The sequence below is a fragment of the Limulus polyphemus genome, unplaced genomic scaffold (genome assembly GCF_000517525.1).
Source record: "Limulus polyphemus unplaced genomic scaffold, Limulus_polyphemus-2.1.2 Scaffold594, whole genome shotgun sequence".
Taxonomy (NCBI): domain Eukaryota; kingdom Metazoa; phylum Arthropoda; class Merostomata; order Xiphosura; family Limulidae; genus Limulus; species Limulus polyphemus.
In genome coordinates this window covers 169,860-188,740 of record NW_013666204.1, presented here as the reverse complement: position 1 = coordinate 188,740, position 18,881 = coordinate 169,860, and the positions used below count along the sequence as shown (strand labels likewise).

At 32.4% G+C, this 18,881-nt stretch overlaps 1 protein-coding gene across 7 annotated transcripts in view; it reads left to right on the top strand.

The window, feature by feature from the left end:
- The window catches only part of LOC106459333 (protein dopey-1-like), a 242,301-nt gene extending 224,028 nt beyond the window's left edge, over positions 1-18,273 (top strand). For 6 of the 7 annotated variants that reach the window (XM_013918954.2, XM_022385808.1, XM_022385810.1 and 3 more), the window contains 2 exons: positions 3,989-4,121; positions 11,227-18,273. In XM_013918954.2, the coding sequence (XP_013774408.1) occupies positions 3,989-4,121; positions 11,227-11,556 (463 nt within the window). In that variant the 3' untranslated portion in view covers positions 11,557-18,273. The remainder of the gene's footprint in view (positions 1-3,988; positions 4,122-11,226) is intronic. The other variant, XR_002610553.1, reaches the window with a different exon arrangement.
- The last annotated feature ends 608 nt before the right edge of the window (positions 18,274-18,881 follow it).

The following is an 18,881-nucleotide window of genomic DNA, read 5'->3' as shown; positions in this document are numbered from 1 at the left end:
ATTGTTAATAGCAGTTAGAATCTCTATATAACGAAAAGTATAATTATATAATTTAGGATTTGAAACCTGTTTCATAAATGCATTTTCGTAAAAAACAAATATAAGTTGGCCATATTTGAAGTTAGCTCCCATTGGAATCCCCACAGTTTGTTTATATAACTGTTCATTAAAAGTAATATAACTATTATAAACACAGAAATTAAGAATGTTTTTACATTGAATTTTAGTAAATTTATACTTAGGAATATAAAATAACCTTCACACTTTCCAGTCGTTATCCAAAAGTCATAATGGAGATTGCCTGTGGTAATAGCACTCATGCTTTTTGTTTTTTTTTTTAAATAGTTTTGAATTTATATTAAGTTCATTATAGTGCTGATCTTGATCACCTATTGACAATTAAGGTAATTAATATAATAGTCTTATTATTTAGAGAAAAACTATGTTAAGCTGTTGATTTGTTGCCTTTACTCCTTTTTCTTATTAAATGTCATCTGTCTTGTATACTGTCTTATAGTCCAGCTAGCTATATGACAGTTTTCCAATTAAGCTACTGAAATTTATATAAAAGTTACATGCAATACTTCTAAATGTTTAACATGTCCAGCAGCCATGGATTTTCAACATGTACTGCAGGATATACCACTATGTACAATGTAATTTATTTACTAACTTGTGGTATATGTGGTTATAAATATGTAGGGCAAACAACTAATCCTTTACATCTAAGGATTAACCTACACAGATCTCATAGTAATAAGGGCTTTCTTCATTCTATTGAAATAGATCATTTTAATAAACATTTTTTTCAATAATGCAAGAATAACTATTTTCGATAAAGCTTACAATGAAACTCTTTTAACAGAAAAAGAAGAATATTTTATTTTAAAAGAAACAATCAAGTGTGAGTAGAGGTAAGTATGTTTTGGAAGTTAACATTGTCCTAAATTGAAGATGTATTTTCATTAATACTTATTTCCTTTCACTCTCTTGGGATTGAGTCAGTTTCGAAAAATAACATTATCTAAATGAGGTGCTTATATACAATACCAGGATAGAGGGCACATTGACGTAGGTGAAGACGATCATGAGATAAATATTGCCAAGGATAATTGAGTGGGGTATGAAAGAGCAAGAAAAAAAAATCAATCCAATGGGTAAAGGAAGAAATATTGGCAGTTGAATATAGCTAGCTATATTCCTCCTCCTACTTGTGCCATGCCTTCCCATGCTTCTCCTATGAAATCTACTAAGCCTAACTCTGCCTTTTTGGATATGCTTTATCAGGTATGTTCCAATTTGTTTAGTTCTTATATGATACTATTTCTTTTTTCAACATGACACCCATAATTGGAGTCCCTTGTGTTTTCCTTCTTTCCTTGACATCTGGGTACATGATGAACATTTTGTTTCTCAGTTCAGGGCTAGTGTTAGCATGCCTCATCATCCACAGACTTCAGATCTTTATACTTTGGCTTATCAGAAACTGATCAACTTTTTCTCGACTCTCAGCAGTTAGTGTCACTTTTGCTGGGTGGCTGTCCCTGATAATCCTATTCATTTCTCCCATGTCCATTTTCCCACCTTTGTCTCACCTTTAAAGCTCTCCTACAGTACTTGTCCAACATACATCTCCTTTCTGAGGCACTCCACCAATCCCCTGAGTGTTTTTTTTGGGGGGAGATACACTTTCTCTCCTCACTCCTCATTGGTGCTATTTCGTTTTTGGTCCTATCCCATCATATGTGCTTTTGTTGCTGTTGGGATCTTATTCGGAAGGATGTTGTCTTTTCACAGGTTCATCTACCTTCCCATTATTTTTGTCACTTCCAGATGGCTCCTTTTCTCCATCTGTTTGATTTTGGAGATTTTCCAGAGTCTTTGGATTCATGTGGGGACTCTGCAATTGGACACATTCCTTTTTTCCTGGAGTCTCACCTCCATCGTCCACTGAAGCAAACTATTTAGTCAAACATGTTTCCTCTACCTCATAAGTTCATCTACCTTTATCTTCATTGGATAGCTGTTTCTTCCTCATCAACTGCCTTCCAACTGTCACCATCTTCCAAACTTCCATAAGGCTGTGACTGGGTAAGTTATTTTCTCTCTCTCTCTCTCTATATATATATATATATTCCCTCCAGGGGCATGATCTCATTTAGGATTCGGATCCTTCTCAGTGGTGAGCATTGCCTGTCCAGATGTGCTTCCTATATCTGAAATCTGCACTGTACAGCCATGGCTTATGAGATGGGGTGTTCCACAAAATTGGTAGTAGGTTTCCTCACAATATATATGCTTCATTAATATCCCCTTTCTGGACTGTACTAACCCATGGACTTACATGGGTAAAGAGAAGAGGATAGCTGCATGTTCCTGCTGTCCCTTTGATTGCATTGATCAGGAGCAGACTGCTTTTCAAAATAGGGTTTTCGTGGTCACTCATTGTACTGTCTCCAGTGTTGGCATTCCTCTGGACTCTCCATCATGTTTTATCCCCCTTGTTCTTGTAGTGGAATATATGGAGTCCTTGCCTCACACTCGGGGATGTAGACTTCTAATGGAGCTATCCCATTTAACAAAGTTTGCATGTCATTGACTTTTACAGAGTGGTATTATGTATTTGGTGTCAAAATTATCAACTATTCATGTTACCCTAACTTGCTGATTTGGCAACAGTTCTTGCTAGAAAAGAGTAAATACCATATAGAGTGTACAGGGATACTGAAAATGACTGTAGATATGTATTCCATAGATTCTAGTGACAATACAAATATGATATGCAAACTGTATGATGGACAAAAGTGTTTTTATTTTCTACATGAACATCACCTTGCACACTGACTTGTATTGAGCATTTATTATCTTTGACACAAGTTAACTATATTCATAGATGACACCATGTCCTTATATCAAAACAAAAATAAATTTTATTAAATCTTTGAAAAAACAGAAATACACACAATGTGGTGGGAGGGCACACAAATGTATTATATATCTCAGAGAGTGTGCTAACACACTGTGGAGAAATGCAATGAAAAAAAATCACTGCCGCTATTGCAATAATACATAAACTCAATGTGGCCAATGACTGTAAATTAATTAATAACATGAAACGCTGGGTGTTGAAAGCAGGTAACAGAAAGCACACCTATTGCCACTAATTTGGCTACTATCTCTTCATACAAAGTCACTCTGACCATTGTATATTTCTAGTTAATATACCCATTTATGACTTATCAAAATATATTTCACAAAAACTTATTTTTCATGCAATATACACCTATTTAAGTAAGAGATTCAAAGAAAGCATTTTTCCACCATATTTTTAAAATGAATGTGATAGAGGGTCAATATGTTTTACTAATTTTTATATATTTTAAAAGTCTGAAATACAGTAAATTGTATTAAGCAATTTGTTATTATAAAAGCTCAGTAAATGAAAAAGTCACAATAACATTATAATCTGGGAAAATGTAAATGTTATGGAAGGAGCAAGTTGGTTGAGTTTGTTGTCACATTAATTTTACATAAACACATACTTCCATCTAAAACCCTAATATTAGATTGAAAGTGAATGTGTAGTTAATTCTTTGAAGTTTTGGTAGGAATGTACCTTATTATTATTTTAAATCTGTGAGTCTTTTAGTATTCTGTAGTCTTCTGTGCTAGAAATAAAACCATTTGTTGTATCACCATTAAAAATTTTAAACCTAGAAAGCTTCACTCATTTTGAGCTTTAGGCATCTGCTAATCATTATATAAGTAATTATTTGTGCACTAATCTTTTAAACTTTGATAGGTGTATTGTTTTTTATCAAACTAGAAAAAGTAAAAGGCAGATTCTTTTTTTTTTTAAATTCATTGATTTTTTACTTTCCATAAAAAATTATTGCTTGTTTGGATATGTAAAAGAGACCAACAACATCAGATTCATTTCACAAACTTCTTAGCTGAGTGATGTTTTTGTAATTGTTTTATTATTCAGGTATCGCTGGGCTTTTGTTGGTGATAGCCCTCCTCTTTCCTCAGAAAACCAGTGCAATAATAACATTGATAGGAATGGAACTTCTGATTTCATACCTCATATTGTTAGATTGGCAAGGTTGATTAACACAAGGGTAAGGATAGACGTTTTTATTTTAATTGTTGTGTGCAATGTGTACAACAAAATATAAGTTGTTTCAATAAACATGTTAGTGGTGTTTTAAAGTAAGCTAAATCTCCTTTCTATTTTAAATTAAGATAATCTTTCCTGTTCTTTTGTAGTCAATTAAGCCTCCTTATTGTTTTAAATTAAACTAAATCCCCTTGTTGTTTTAAAGTAAACCAAGTTCTCTGCCATTTAGCAGCCACTAAACTGACAGTTGTTGCTTATCCTCAGCTGAACTGTTTATCTCAGATGTGATATCAACAGTCCTCAGTCTCTTTCTTTGCTTCAAACTCATTGAAGGTTATGATGATTTAGATTATGCTTCATAGAACTTTGTTACTTTGTCGCTCATACCAAATTACTCTAAAGAAAATCAGTACCACAGAGTAGGTACGAAGGAAGGAGTACATTTGGTGCTCTGTTCACAAGAGTTGTTATTGTGCAGATTACCTGTTTTCTCATGGTGAGTGCATTTGGTGCTCTGTTCACAAGAGTTGTTATTGTGCAGATTACCTGTTTTCTCATGGTGAGTACATTTGGTGCTATGTTCACAAGAGTTGTTATTGTGCAGAGTACCTGTTTTCTCATGGTGAGTGCATTTGGTGCTCAGTTCACAAGAGTTGTTATTGTGCAGAGTACCTGTTTTCTCATGGTGAGTGCATTTGTCTGTGCTCTTGCATTAGTAAGTTTAATCTTTCGTAGTTTAGGAAATGGCATTTTCTGAGAGTAAAAGGACTTATTATGACCAAGAGGAAGAGTTGTACACTCTCTGAGAGACTTGTCGAGTCTAGAAGTCCTTTCCCAGACCTTGGACTTTGCTGATCTTGCAAAGGGCTTAAAAGAAACAACTAGCTGAAAATATTAAACTAACAATAAGGATATTTTTAAAGTATTGTTGCAACGTTGTTCTTTTTCTGCATGTTCTTTTAGATTATCTGGTTAAAATAATTCAATGTCCAGTCCACATAAATATAACAACATAGTTTTATTTCCTCCTTAACATTTCTTTACAAATACTAGAATAGAGGAAGGGACAGGAGAATCAGTGAGACCCAAGAATCTCGTGAGATGCACCTCTGGTCACACAAGGACCAAAGAATAAGGTACATGCGTGCATGACCGAAAGGGAAAAACTTTATAACTTGTTGTAGGCGTATGTTTATAGCCATGCTAACTGCTCTGTATTACTGTAAAAATCAACTTACTTGCACAAAATAACTCAATATGCACAATAGTTAACACAGGTCCAAAAATGTAAACACAATGACTGATTCACACTACCAGCTAGAAAACAACTATCTTCTTTCTGCTTTACTGCAAGTTTACCTAGCCAGTTGACCTGTATTTATAACACAGGCCTGCAATGGTTTTACTGTCTTGAAATTTTTACATGTTCTACAGTAATTCCTGTATGCTGAATCTGAAAATTATATCCATTTTTCTCCATCAGGTACAGATTTTTCACGAACTTCATATTTACTTTCACATAAGTGAATCATTTTCATTGAAATCAGGTCACATTTTGTTATGCTCAAAATGTTGACAACCACAGGCTATAGATTTCTCTAGACCAATTGTAATGTGAGAGTCTTATCAATTGTTCTAGAACCCATAAAAAACACACTGCTTGTATATGAACAGTTAACAGGCCGCATGACATGTATTTTCTGGATAGTATTTGTTTGTATGTGCTCTTTGTCATAATTTTTTTCTTTTCAATTATTTATTTGTCATTATGGCAACAAGAGGTTGTGTAAATGACCCAAACATATGCAGTTATATTTATGATAAATTTGTTGTAAAGAAACAAAGGCAAAACATTACAGAATTCATCAAAAAAGCATTGAGACAAAGAAAGTCCTATTACCTCCACTTCACATAAAACTGGGCTTGATGAAGGAGTTTGTACAGGCCGTAGACAAAGATGGCGACTGTTTCAAGTATCTATGTGGTCAACTCCCAGCTCTTTCAGAAGCAAAACTTAAAGAAGGGATTTTTATTGGGCCTTAGATTAGGAAATTGAATTTGAAAGAACAATGAGGAAAGTTGAAAAAGAAGCGTGGATTGCCTTTAAAGATGTTATTGACAAATATTTAGGACACAAAATGGACTCAAATTATGGAAGTATTGTCAATAACATGCTCGATAAATTCAAAGAGTTGGGTTGTAATATGAGCTTTAAAGTTCATTTCTTACACTCACATATTGACTATTCCCTGAAAATCTTGGTGCTGTCAGCAAAGAACAAAGGAAAGGTTTCATCAAGACATCAGAGAAATAGATAGAAGGTATCAGGGAATGTGGAACATCAGCATGATGGCTGATTACTGCTGGTCATTGAAACTAGTTGCTCTAGACGCAATACATAAAAGAAAGACCACAACATGTAGTTTTGACATCAGTGTTCTTCCCTTTTCTTCTAGTTTGTTTATATTTTTGTTAACAAACATAATGATAAAATAATGTTCATTGTGGTAAACGAAATAATAATTTAATTTAAGTAAGAGTTTTTTTTCTTCCCAATTTGTAAAAAATCCTTACATGATAGAAAAAAATGAATATTATTTTTGAAATATGAATAGCTGAATTATAGAAAATCCATTATTAAAACAAAAACAACTTTTATTAAGTTTAAGTTCGCAGGTCTGTGTAATCTAATCCTTGTTAGAGATATTTTGCATAGCTTTTTTTCATTAATTTTCTCAAATATTCTAGGCCTTACTAGATTTAACCTGATGCTCTCTCTATCAGACATCTAAATTACAACAAAAAATATAGCTTATAAAAGTATCTTAAAGGTAAGTAGAATATTAAAATGAAAAGTTAGTCATTAAAGGATGCTAATCGAAAGATTTTTGTTTAAGATGGTGAGATTGCCGAGCTTTTGAATATTTTCTTCTTTCCCTACACCAAGCATCCTATGGACAATATTAGAATTGACCTGGTTCATGTAAATATTAATCCTTTGATAGTTGATAAGTAGAAAAATCAATAACTTAAACTAAATAAAGCACTAAGACCAGACAAGGTTTTCCCCCAGAATTTTGAAGGAGGTAATAGATCACGTATTTGAGTTTTTAGTGGGTAAAGAGAGTGACAGAGAATTGAAGAGCTGCGTATGTTACTCAAAATTTTAAAGGGGTGGAAAGAATTATGGGACAGTTAGTCCTACTTCTACAATGGAAAAAATTTTAGAAAGTCTGATAAAAAGATGCTTTTACAAAATTATTATGTGAAATATGATATCATAAAAGAAAGATTGAGGAAGCATCAAAGGGAAATTGTGCTTTTCTAACCTTTTATCTTTTTCTAGGATAATATTGTTATACAAATGATGGAAAGGGTGTGAAAATTTTTGCTTAGGTTTCAAAAATGTTTGGTAAGGTGCCACATAAAAGATAAACTAAGAAAATCTCATTGGTACAGGTTATTTAATTGGATTGTAGGATAGTTGTATGGGAGAAAATAAAAGGTTGTTATTAGTGCAGTATGGTCAAACTGGACCCTTGTTACTAGTGTAGTACCTGAGGGGTCTTTGTTTTTTTTATTTACTTTAATTATATTAATAGGGGCATAAATAGTAAATTACTTTGCTGGGGACATTAAACTCTTGGGCGTTTCTGGTTGTTTGAAGACTTGGATCAATTGCTCAAACCATGGAAGTAGTGTTCTGTTGCTAGTAGTCTCACTGTGTACAATTTTGATCCCCTTATCTAAGAAATGATATTGACACGTTGTTGCTAAGGGTTCAAAAGAATGGTTACTAGGATTATAATAATGATGGGGGTATTATCTTTAACTTATTTTCTCTTGAAAAAGGAAGGGTAAGAGGTAACCTTATTGAAGCTTACAAGATCCTCTGGGTGTTAAATGACTTTCCCACAAAGTAGACAGTTAGACCACACTAATCGGGAGATGAATAAACACTGTAATATAGAATGTGTGTCTTCCATATCTCTAACCAAGGTCTTCACGAAAAAAAGAACCAAAGCTGAATGGTGTACAAAAATAATAATGTTTATTGACAAAAAGCAATCACAATACAAAAAGGGCAAGTATTTTGTGGTGGGTGTCAAACTGATAAGAAAGATGGTGGAACCTCTCTTCAAGTATTTTGCCAGTTTGCTTCTCCCTGTAGTACATTTATAACTCTTAACTTTATAAGAAAATAAATTCTAGTGAATATTAATATAAAGCTAAAGTTACATTACCATTTAAAAAAATCAAAAATCAGGATTAGACCAAAATCCCAAATCAAATGTTATTTTTATGTTCAAACTCAAACTATCATTTAAATCCAAATGCTTATTCCTTTCTGTAAAGTTTAAGTTAGCTACACTCTTCTCAATGGTTAAACTAAAAAAAAAAACAAAGTTGATCTCTAAAGTTTAAGGTATGACAGCTTTTGACTGTTATCCAATTCTCTGACAGAAAAGAGGCTTTCTATTTCTGAACATCACATTTCTGTCTTCCCTCCAAAAAAAGTTGTTTAATTGCTAGTTACAAAAACAAGGAGTTGAAGCGTTGAGCAAGTCTATGCATCCAAACTGAAAACTCTGAAAAACAGTAGTTTCAAAACATTAACATCTCGGTTGAGAGGCTAGCAAACACATGGTACCATCTTGTACCACAATGAGATAAAGATATCTGATTTCTTTGTGCGATATTCTGAAGATAAAAGGATACAAGTTTAATATTTGGAAAAGACAATTATATGTTTTAACAGGGTGATTGGGATGTGGAAGGAGTTGCTGTTGGAAGTAGTGGAGACCAGTATGAAGGGAATCAATGATTTTCTGAAAAGGGTAGGCTTAAATTTTCACCTTCTCAAGGGAGTGTGTAAAAGGTCAACCTTGAAGGATCAAATGGTCTCTTGTTGTTTGTAATGTTATACTTATTTAATTTTTTTAATCTTTTCATGTTATCTTTCATTCAGTGTTCAAAATTACTGCTTATCCACTCCACTGAGAGGAATGAAAATTTTGTCAGAGGAGTCATTTTTATAAAGTTGTTTTACCATACAGCAAAGTACTTGAATATAAATGGTTCAAAAGTGTCCAATTGTCAGTCATTTGTAAAGATCTTAAAGGTATATATTACACTGTAAATATGTAGTTTGTTATTTTACTGTGCAAACCAAAGTTTGATGTTTTTATTAAAGTGTACAGTTATAGGAAGTTTATATTTTGACAAGTCATGTTGCTCATTTATACAATGGTATTTTAAAAGATATAATCATAATGGATTTGACAATTAGTTTTAAATTGTGACCACGTTTTATTGTAGATTATGAATATATATATATTATGATGGTATAAAAGTCTGGCATTCAGTACTTCTAGTAAAGCCAAATAAAAACAAACCATCAATAAATATTTCTTTTTTTATTCTTTATAGCATTATATTCCCAGAGGGAGGACTTTGCAGTGGCTCATTATCTTTTTATATATTTCAATATGTTTGTTTGAAATTAATGGAGGAGTGAATATTTCTTCATAACAATGCTAATTCAGAGCAAATCTTCCATGTAGGGGAGTGCCCAAAATCCTCAGGTTCAGAAACTGCCCCCATGTATAACAGCCATGTTCCCAATTTTCACATTTATACATTGTACTGTGTCTCAGCAATGAAACTGCAAAGTGACCAAAAGACTTAATATGCCATAATTTGGGCATGGTACACTTTCCAGTTTTATTCCACCCTAGTAACATTAAATTGTGAAATACTAATGCTTTATTATTTGGTAAAATATTTTAAGGAACACAGATATTTTTATCTAGTTTAATTAGTAATATTTTAAAGATATTTCAATGAAATTAGTAGTTGGTTGTATTAGCATATCAAGAGAAAATATGTTGAAAACAGTCACAGTCTGCATTTAGTTTGTACTGCAAGAAAGCTATGATGGTGTATAGATTGAGATGCCTTTTGGCCTGTGTGTGTGAATATTTTTCAGCATAGAAAAGTCCTTTACTGTCAGCATTACCATGAAGCAAACAGAGTAGGATACCCATTACTTTATCAGTTATAGAAACCCTGTAATGTTGATGGTTCTTTGATGTCATGATCTTCAAGAAGTTTTTAGGTCTTAATGTTCAAGATCTTTTAACTTTCACTGATGTAGCACCGTTTTTATATGTTCATTCACATCATAGATGCCTGATGCTATAACTTTGATGTCATGATCTTCAAGAAGTTTTTAGGTCTTAATGTTCAGGATCTTTTAACTTTCACTGATGTAGCACCATTTTTATATGTTCATTCACATCATAGATGCCTGATGCTATAACTTTAATGTCACAATTGCATACTGTTCATTTAGCATAGTTTTCTCCCATAGTGGACTTGGCAATTGCCCTGTGAAACTTGTTTTCCAACAAACTTCTATACTTTCCCAGGACTTCTTACAAGGGAGTCACCATCTTGGAAGCAGGAAGTTGTGATGTTGATACAATTGCTGATGCACAATGATACAACAGTTTATCACAGGAAGGAACCAAAGAAGACCACAAATTAGGATAGTGATATAACGATATTTTATTTCAACAAAAAAAAAAAAAATTCATGAATGACAGTGAATCCATATTAAACAGTAATATAGTCATAGGCTTTCTAAACTAATAAAAAAGTGTAGCACTTGACAGGTATGGAGTGCCAATGAATCCTTTTGCCAAATACCAGGGCTCTTCAGACCAGCCAAGATACGACAGACACAGCAATAGTTGAGATACTATTTATATTAGCATATTGCTTAACGACAACTGCTACGGTGGAACTGGATTAAGTTTGTGAGGTGGTAAGAGTAAATCCCACCTACAACTTTTAAGATGTTTTTATCAGTTCCACTAACTTCCTGTCAACTGTATCTGTATGTAATACAAGTAACACAAGAAAAGGAATTTGAATATACAGGATGATGTATTTCTGGTGGTATAAGTAGATAAATGGACATGTCTGAACCAAACATTGTTGGGATGTTCTAATACAAAGAGAGTTACAAATAAATGACACTATAATTCTTGTATATGCCATCACAAACCTTAATGTGTGAGTGATTGTTCTTTATTTTTCAGGTGAAAGGCTATGAACATAAAACTTATGTTCCTGGATGCCTCCTGCTAAAGATGAACACCATCAACTCCTTAAACCAGCTCCAACCATTCTTCAATGCTCTTGCTGATGTACATGTTAACCAAGCAAAGCAACCACCTGTTAAACAACAAAACTTTGCTACAGATCAGGAGTTTCCTACCATTAGCATAACCAAGTCAAGATCAGCACCAGACCTCAGTGAAACGAACCAATTAGGTAATCTTCTAGAGGACTGTAAGCCACTGACTATTGTCCAACAAATTGAATGTGTGATGGAACGTGATTTTTTAGAGCCACGGATGTCTTCATGATAACATCCTTCACTATTTATAGTGTTGGTAGTTATTCAAGACGAAACAAAAAAACCCTGATCTGCACTGACCAGCATGGTTTATTTTCATAAGGAAAAATTGTTTATATTTGTAACTTATAAAAATGTCTTAGCCAAACAAAAACAGCATATAGAAAGAAAATGTTATTAACTTTTGTTAAGGTAATGAGAAAATGTAATTCAATCTCAGGAAACATTTCTTTACACAGATAATGTTACTAATGAGACCATAAGACATACATTACACTACCATTGTTGACTAAAAATTAAATTCTGTATATATGCATATATCTATATTTGAATTTAATGAATATGGTGTACAATTTTAACTTTCATGTTGTTTACTATATTTAATCTGATGAACAGTGTGTGTGACACAATTTCTTCAACAGTCAGAGAAAATATAATGGTAAAAAAATCACAGTTTGGATGAACTATCATTGAAAACATTCAGATAGTACATGTAGGAGTGTAGTTTGTTTTCAGGAGTTTTTTGTGTAATTTGAAAGTTAGTTGTAAATTAATTAAAAGCTGCTGATACAGGATAAATGATATATTGAAAATGTTATTCATGTCACCAGGTGTAAAAATACTTTTTATCTTTAGAACTACTTGTGAAAATAACACAATTTCTTGATGCACACATCCTCTTTCCTGTTACTTGGGTCTATAGAAACGTTTTGGCACAGTCACCTTTGTAGGTTTCATGCAGTTTGAATGTTATAACTTTTTTTTACTGCTCTATTACAAACAACCAAACCCCATAAACCTAATTGGTGAATTTATTTGTTAGAAGGGCAGAATGATTAAATGTGAGACCAGCTGAAATTCTATAAAACAAATCAGTACTATTTAGTCCATGGTCAGTAAAAGAAAGGATGATGTTTTAAAAGGTAAAACATTTCAAAGGAGATTTATCAAATGTATACAATTGCATTGACAAAGCTTTTTACTGTGTACATGTGAGGAAAGAGAGAGTTTTTGAAAGTATGAGCTTATGAAGGGAAATGCAGGTGTTATAGAAGCAGTGTATCAATTGTAGATGAAGGGAAATGCAGGTGTTATAGAAGCAGTGTATCAATTGTAGATGAAGGGAAATGCAGGTGTTATAGAAGCAGTGTATGGTTGTAGAGAGAAAAAAATTTGCATAGTTTTTAACTTAAAGGTGTCTATGCAAACCACTCAGCATTCATTGATATCTCACCAAATGTTACAATAGGCTTCTAATGAAGCCTAGATTGTATAACAGAAATATATATTAATGCTTTTCAAGTTGATGCTTAGCTTATTATTTGTTTTCATTTTTAGTCTGTATATCCAATTTCATTTTATTTATATATTAAAAGCAAAGGTACAACATTTTGAAATTACTGTCAAGTGATATATAGGTGAAGGATGAAAATGTCAAACATAAACTGAATTGAATCTGTATTAAATGTTTTAGCTGAAAATGACTAAAAAGTATATCTGTCAGGTATTGTCCATCATTATCATAAAAAATGAGTCCAGGTTTTTTTTAAATAGATGAATATCATTGAGTAATTTGTCTTTCCTGGACGCTTCTCAGTAAGTCTTGGGGCTCATACTGCTAAAAACTGGGTTTCAATACTCGTGGTGGGCAAAGCAAAGATTGCCCATCATATAGCTTTATGTTTAATAACAAACTTTCCTGGATTAAGCATTCTTTCTCACCAAACCTATAAAAAAATACTTACATTCCTCTCCTTTCTCTCAACCTGTTGTTTAAGGCTTAATGCTAGTTTTTATGCATTCATTTAGAAAATTTCAAAATGGAAAATAATAATTTATAATTCAGTTTTTGAAATGTTTAAAAACTTAAAATGCCTTCAGTCTTCAAAAAGAAATACCAAAACTACAAAATTTTTATGAAGTATCAAAATAAAGTTTTAATGGAGAAATTATTGAAATGCAAAATCTAAAATTAAACTTGTAGAATAAAGTTCCTCTGATGTTGGTCTTGTGATTTAAAATAGAAAAACAAATTTATTTCCGTAAAAGTAACATTTCAGGTAAGTGCTCATCAGGCTAATAGAACTAACTACACAGAGCTTGTACAAAAACTTGTAGAATGAAGTTGAATAAAGTTCCTCTGATGTTGGTCTTGTGATTTAAAATAGAAAAACAAATTTATTTCCATAAAAGTAACATTTCAGGTAAGTACTCATCAGGCTAATAGAACTAACTACACAGAGCTAGAATCAGATTGTATGATAAAAACATTAAACTTCAAATCTTCCTATGTATTAAGCATGTGCAAGTCCAACAAATGCCACATTTTTAAACACAAACTAACTTTTTGTTTAATGGCCTCATCTGAATTACAGCCGATATATAAAAACTTGTACCACACATATATTAATGTCTCGCCAAATACGATCACAAGGTTGTAACCTAATCTTATGAAAAGTCTAAGTCTATTAACAAAAATATATGTATACAAATATCTGCACTGAATTTTAAAGATTTCCAAATTATTTAAATAGCAGTAATCCATATCAAGAAAGTGATAATTACCTAAAATATATGGTAAAAGTAAGAATGTTGAATGGTAACTTAATTATATGATAGAAGTGAAGGGTATCTTAAATATATAATAAAAGTAAGAATGCTGATGGGTAACAAATATGTATGATAAAAGTAAGAATGCTGAATGGTAACAAATATGAATGCTGAATGGTAACAAATATGTATGATAAAAGTAAGAATGCTGAATGGTAACAAATATGTATGATAAAAGTAAGAATGCTGAATGGTAACAAATATGTATGATAAAAGTAAGAATGCTGATGGTAACAAATATGTATGATAAAAGTAAGAATGCTGATGGGTAACAAGTATGTATGATAAAAGTAAGAATGCTGATAGGTAACAAGTATGTATGATAAAAGTAAGAATGCTGATGGGTAACAAATATGTATGATAAAAGTAAGAATGCTGAATGGTAACAAATATGTATGATAAAAGTAAGAATGCTGATGGGTCACAAATATGTATGATAAAAATAAGAATGCTGATGGGTAACAAATATGTATTATAAAAGTAAGAATGCTGAATGGCAACAAATATATACAGGGTTCATACTGCCAATGCCAAAAAGAATTCCAAGACTTTTCCAGTACCTCAAATACAAATTTCCAGGTGTGTTCTAATATGTAAGGAATCTAACATACATTTTCAGTAACACATTTTAATGATTATGTAAGATATAATACAATTAAGGAAATGTGTAAATGATCAAAAAATTCCACTTTTATTATAAAAACATAGCACTGATAAGTGTTCTTTAGCTTTCAGCTATTAATGATAGATATACAACTCATAATTTTGTGCACAATTATTTGTTCCATAGCTCTTTCAGTTTCAAGTCCACTTCTTAGAGCTCTGCTAATTCCTGACTTTTAGATTTTGTTGTCTTCTTCAGACTATTTGATTGTGTTATTAGAGTAAACTTTCTGCTTGATTTGCTGGTTCATCTGCTTTTTGTTCAAGTTCTTTATCAGTCAGTAGTCTTGCTTGCTTTTTCTTCAACTCATCAATGTTATCCAAAAGAATTTGCCTTTTCATGCTTTGCTTTTCACATAACTTCTCCTTTATACTTTGCTTTTGCAGATGAAGCTGCTACTATCATATTTGGGATTATAGGAATGTTCAGAATTCCCCCAGTTTTATCAATATGGTTCTTTATAATTCTTTGATCCACAAATGATTATTCTCACAGGTTTTCTCTTTTCAATGCTTTGTTCACTGAAAATCCCCGCTTGATGACCATGGGATAGAACCGAAGCAAGTCTCACAATATGTCAAACCTTGGCATATTACATTTTGCCAGGTGCAGAGAACAATCCACAGAAGAAAGTGTCCAAACTCGTGTTTCCAGAATTGAAGTCCATAAAAACAGCATTCTCCTTAGGAACCTTATCGGAAAGAAGCCGCCTGAATGCAACCATGTTATGGTCACACAAGATTATTAATACTTGCTTCATTTGAGACACACATAGATCAGGATCATTTGATTTGGATTCAAACACTGTAGATTCCTCACCACAGAATACTTGATTGTTGCCTTCAGCTATAGTTTCTGTACTATTGCTTATGTAAATTCTTTGAAATGCGATCCTAAATTCCATTGCCTGCAAAGATGATACTTAAGCAGTTTTCAGTGCCTGTTCTGCTTCAATGCTCACATCCATTTTATTGTGGGCCACTTGAAGTTCTTTTTTTCTAAACATCAAGGGCAATGAGTTTCTTTCATGTCTTACTTGCTTTCTCAGTTTATTCATGTTTGATGAATATTTCCAGCATTTCTGCCATGTAGTTAGCTAGAAAAGGTAGCATGGGCCTGTCTGTCTGATCTATAGTGAGGAAGGGATTTATCATCTTCGCAACCCTTTTGAAGAAGACTATTATCCCACAGTAAATTAATGGATCATCACATGACTTCTTAACCACATCAAAGGATCTTGTCCCTGTGTTTGTCAGGTTCTTCTGAACAACTACTTGTAAATACAACTTAATATTTGGCCAGACCTCGAGTGCTCTCTCTCTGACCACCATCAAATTTTCTAGACATCTGTGCCGACAAAACGTCTTAGGACGTCAACTGGTGTATCTTTAAATAACCAGTAAAGGTTGCTGAGGGTGTGATACATTCCACTATAATGTAGCTACTCCATCTTTGAAAGCTCCATGTATGTTGTGTAAGCCACAACTTCCAATGTCCAACAATTTTGTGTGATGATCTTTTTCCAACTGTGATTGGAAATTCCAGTTTATAGCTGGACCATCCATGGACAACTGGAAAAGAGAAGATATATTTCTCTTTAGCTGCTCTATTCCATGGTTAAAAAAAGATACCATATCATTTGCTGTGGCATGTCCAAAAAACTCAGAAGTCAGATAACGTGCAACTACTTTGTCATTATCCTACATCCTCATATGCACATCAAGTTGTTTTCTCTTTGTAACTTTGTTTAGTGACTCGTAACATAAAGTCTCTACTTTTCTTCATTGACATTTGCTCTATTAATAAACTTCTGAAATAGGGAGCCAATCTAAACTGTATCGTGTTGGAACACTTCCTACATGACAATGCAAAGGTTTGAGCAGTGGTACTGTCTGGAAACATAGACTTAAACAGGTTTGGTTGGACCACTGCATGAATAGTTTGATGCCACAATATTTCAGCTTGCAGGACATCATTCCCTCCAATATATGAGGAAACTGAGGTTCTTCTAGTTGCTGTTGAATTCTTACCAGTCTCATCCTCCACAATCCCTATGGTCTGTGTATAAAGAACCATTCAAATTATGCATAGCACAGTACTATTCATGATTATAAAATATATGCATTTATTTATGTTGTATTAATTTTTTGATAAAATTGTCATAAACTAGATCAGCAAAAACAATTAAAATTGGACTATATACTTATACTTATAGTTACTTGGCTATTTTGAATAAACAAAATATATACAATGAATTTGATAAACAATTTATTTGTTTATAAAATTTCTTTTATTTATTTATGTAGTTAGCTTTTCAACATTTCCATGTGTTTCCTTTTGCATGACTGCCGGCTCTCCCATGTTTGACACATTGAATGATTTCATGCACACCTTACAAAATGCGTTTGACTTTGAGTCTTTGTTAGGTCCCGGCCAATCTGGCTTGTCTATGCATAAATCATTAAAAACACTTTCTGCACAACATCACAATTTTAAGTGTGTGCTCAAGCGTATGACCAAGGACGTGCATGAAAGATCAATGTGAGCACAGCACCATTTGCAAGGGTTCTAGTATGCATGCACACCTGCAGTTGAGTTTGACTGGGCACTTGGAATATCTATAGGCCCCTACTGTGCGTAGTAGGCCTACTGGCTAGATTATGAATGAATTTGTAACTAGTGTACCATTTTCACTTTGTAGCTGTGAAAAAAACCAAATAAATATTCTTTGTTACACATCTATACATACACGTGTCCAGGGTATGTATGAACCCTGTATATATATGATAAAATTAAGAATGCTGAAGGGTAACTTAAATATATTAAAAAAGTAAAACTGCTGAAGGATAACTTAAATATATGTTAAAAAAAGTAAGAATACTGAAAGGTAACTGAACTATGTGATAAAAGTAAAACTGCTGAATGATACAAATATATATGATAAAGTAAGAATGCTGAAAGATAACAACTATATGATAAAAGTAAAACTGCTGAATGATACAAATATATATATGATAAAGTAAGAATGCTAGAAAGACAACTATATGATAAAAGTAAAACTGCTGAATGATACAAATATATATATGATAAAGTAAGAATGCTGAAAGATAACAACTATATGATAAAAGTAAAACTGCTGAATGATAGAAATATATATGATAAAGTAAGAATGCTGAAAGATAACAACTGTATGATAAAAGTAAAACTGCTGAATGATACAAATATATATGATAAAGTAAGAATGCTGTTTATGTAAATTAATGTTATTTTTAAATATGTTCTACAAAGAGTAAGTTAATTAAAACATTGAGTTTATGTAGTTTAGACCTCTTCCCAGGTTGTGGAGGAGAAACAAAACATGGCAAGACTTAATTGGATCTTTGTATTAAATATGTGTTTTGGCTAAGAAAATACTATCTTTAATGTAGTCATTAAATAGAGCTTGTTTCATATAACTTATCCTTGCAACATTGGGATGAAGCCTGATCTGTGTATTAGTGTGTGAATATATATATATATTAAGAATAGGTAACACCCAAATAATATTGGCTTTGGTATTTTTAGTGTAGTTTCTTCTGTTTACAAATACTATTATCCTGGAGATTGACATTTTTCCTTTACATATCCTTGAATAAATTATCATACTAATATTTTACTGTTAAGTAACATTTCATAGCCGAGGTCATTTTTTATTATTTTAGTAGAATACATGTAAATGTTTTAAATGCATATCTTACAATTCCATTAATAAAGTTTGAGGGCAGTAACATTCCATTTACCTTTGTTTCATGACAACAACAGATGGTTGATTGTAATACCCTTAATAAAATTTTGTTTACTAATTCCACACATCGTGTATTTTTCACATATTTTACGAAGCTGGTTAAAAACTTTGTGTGTATTGCCCAGTTAAAATGTATATTCACAGTGACAAAGCAAGTTTATTTCTAGCACTTAAGTGTTGATAAGATTTAGTTATACAAAACTGTGACAGTTTGAGCGGTATCTTTAGTGTGGATTTAAACAGTCACTGATGTTATGATTTTATTAAGAAGTTTATC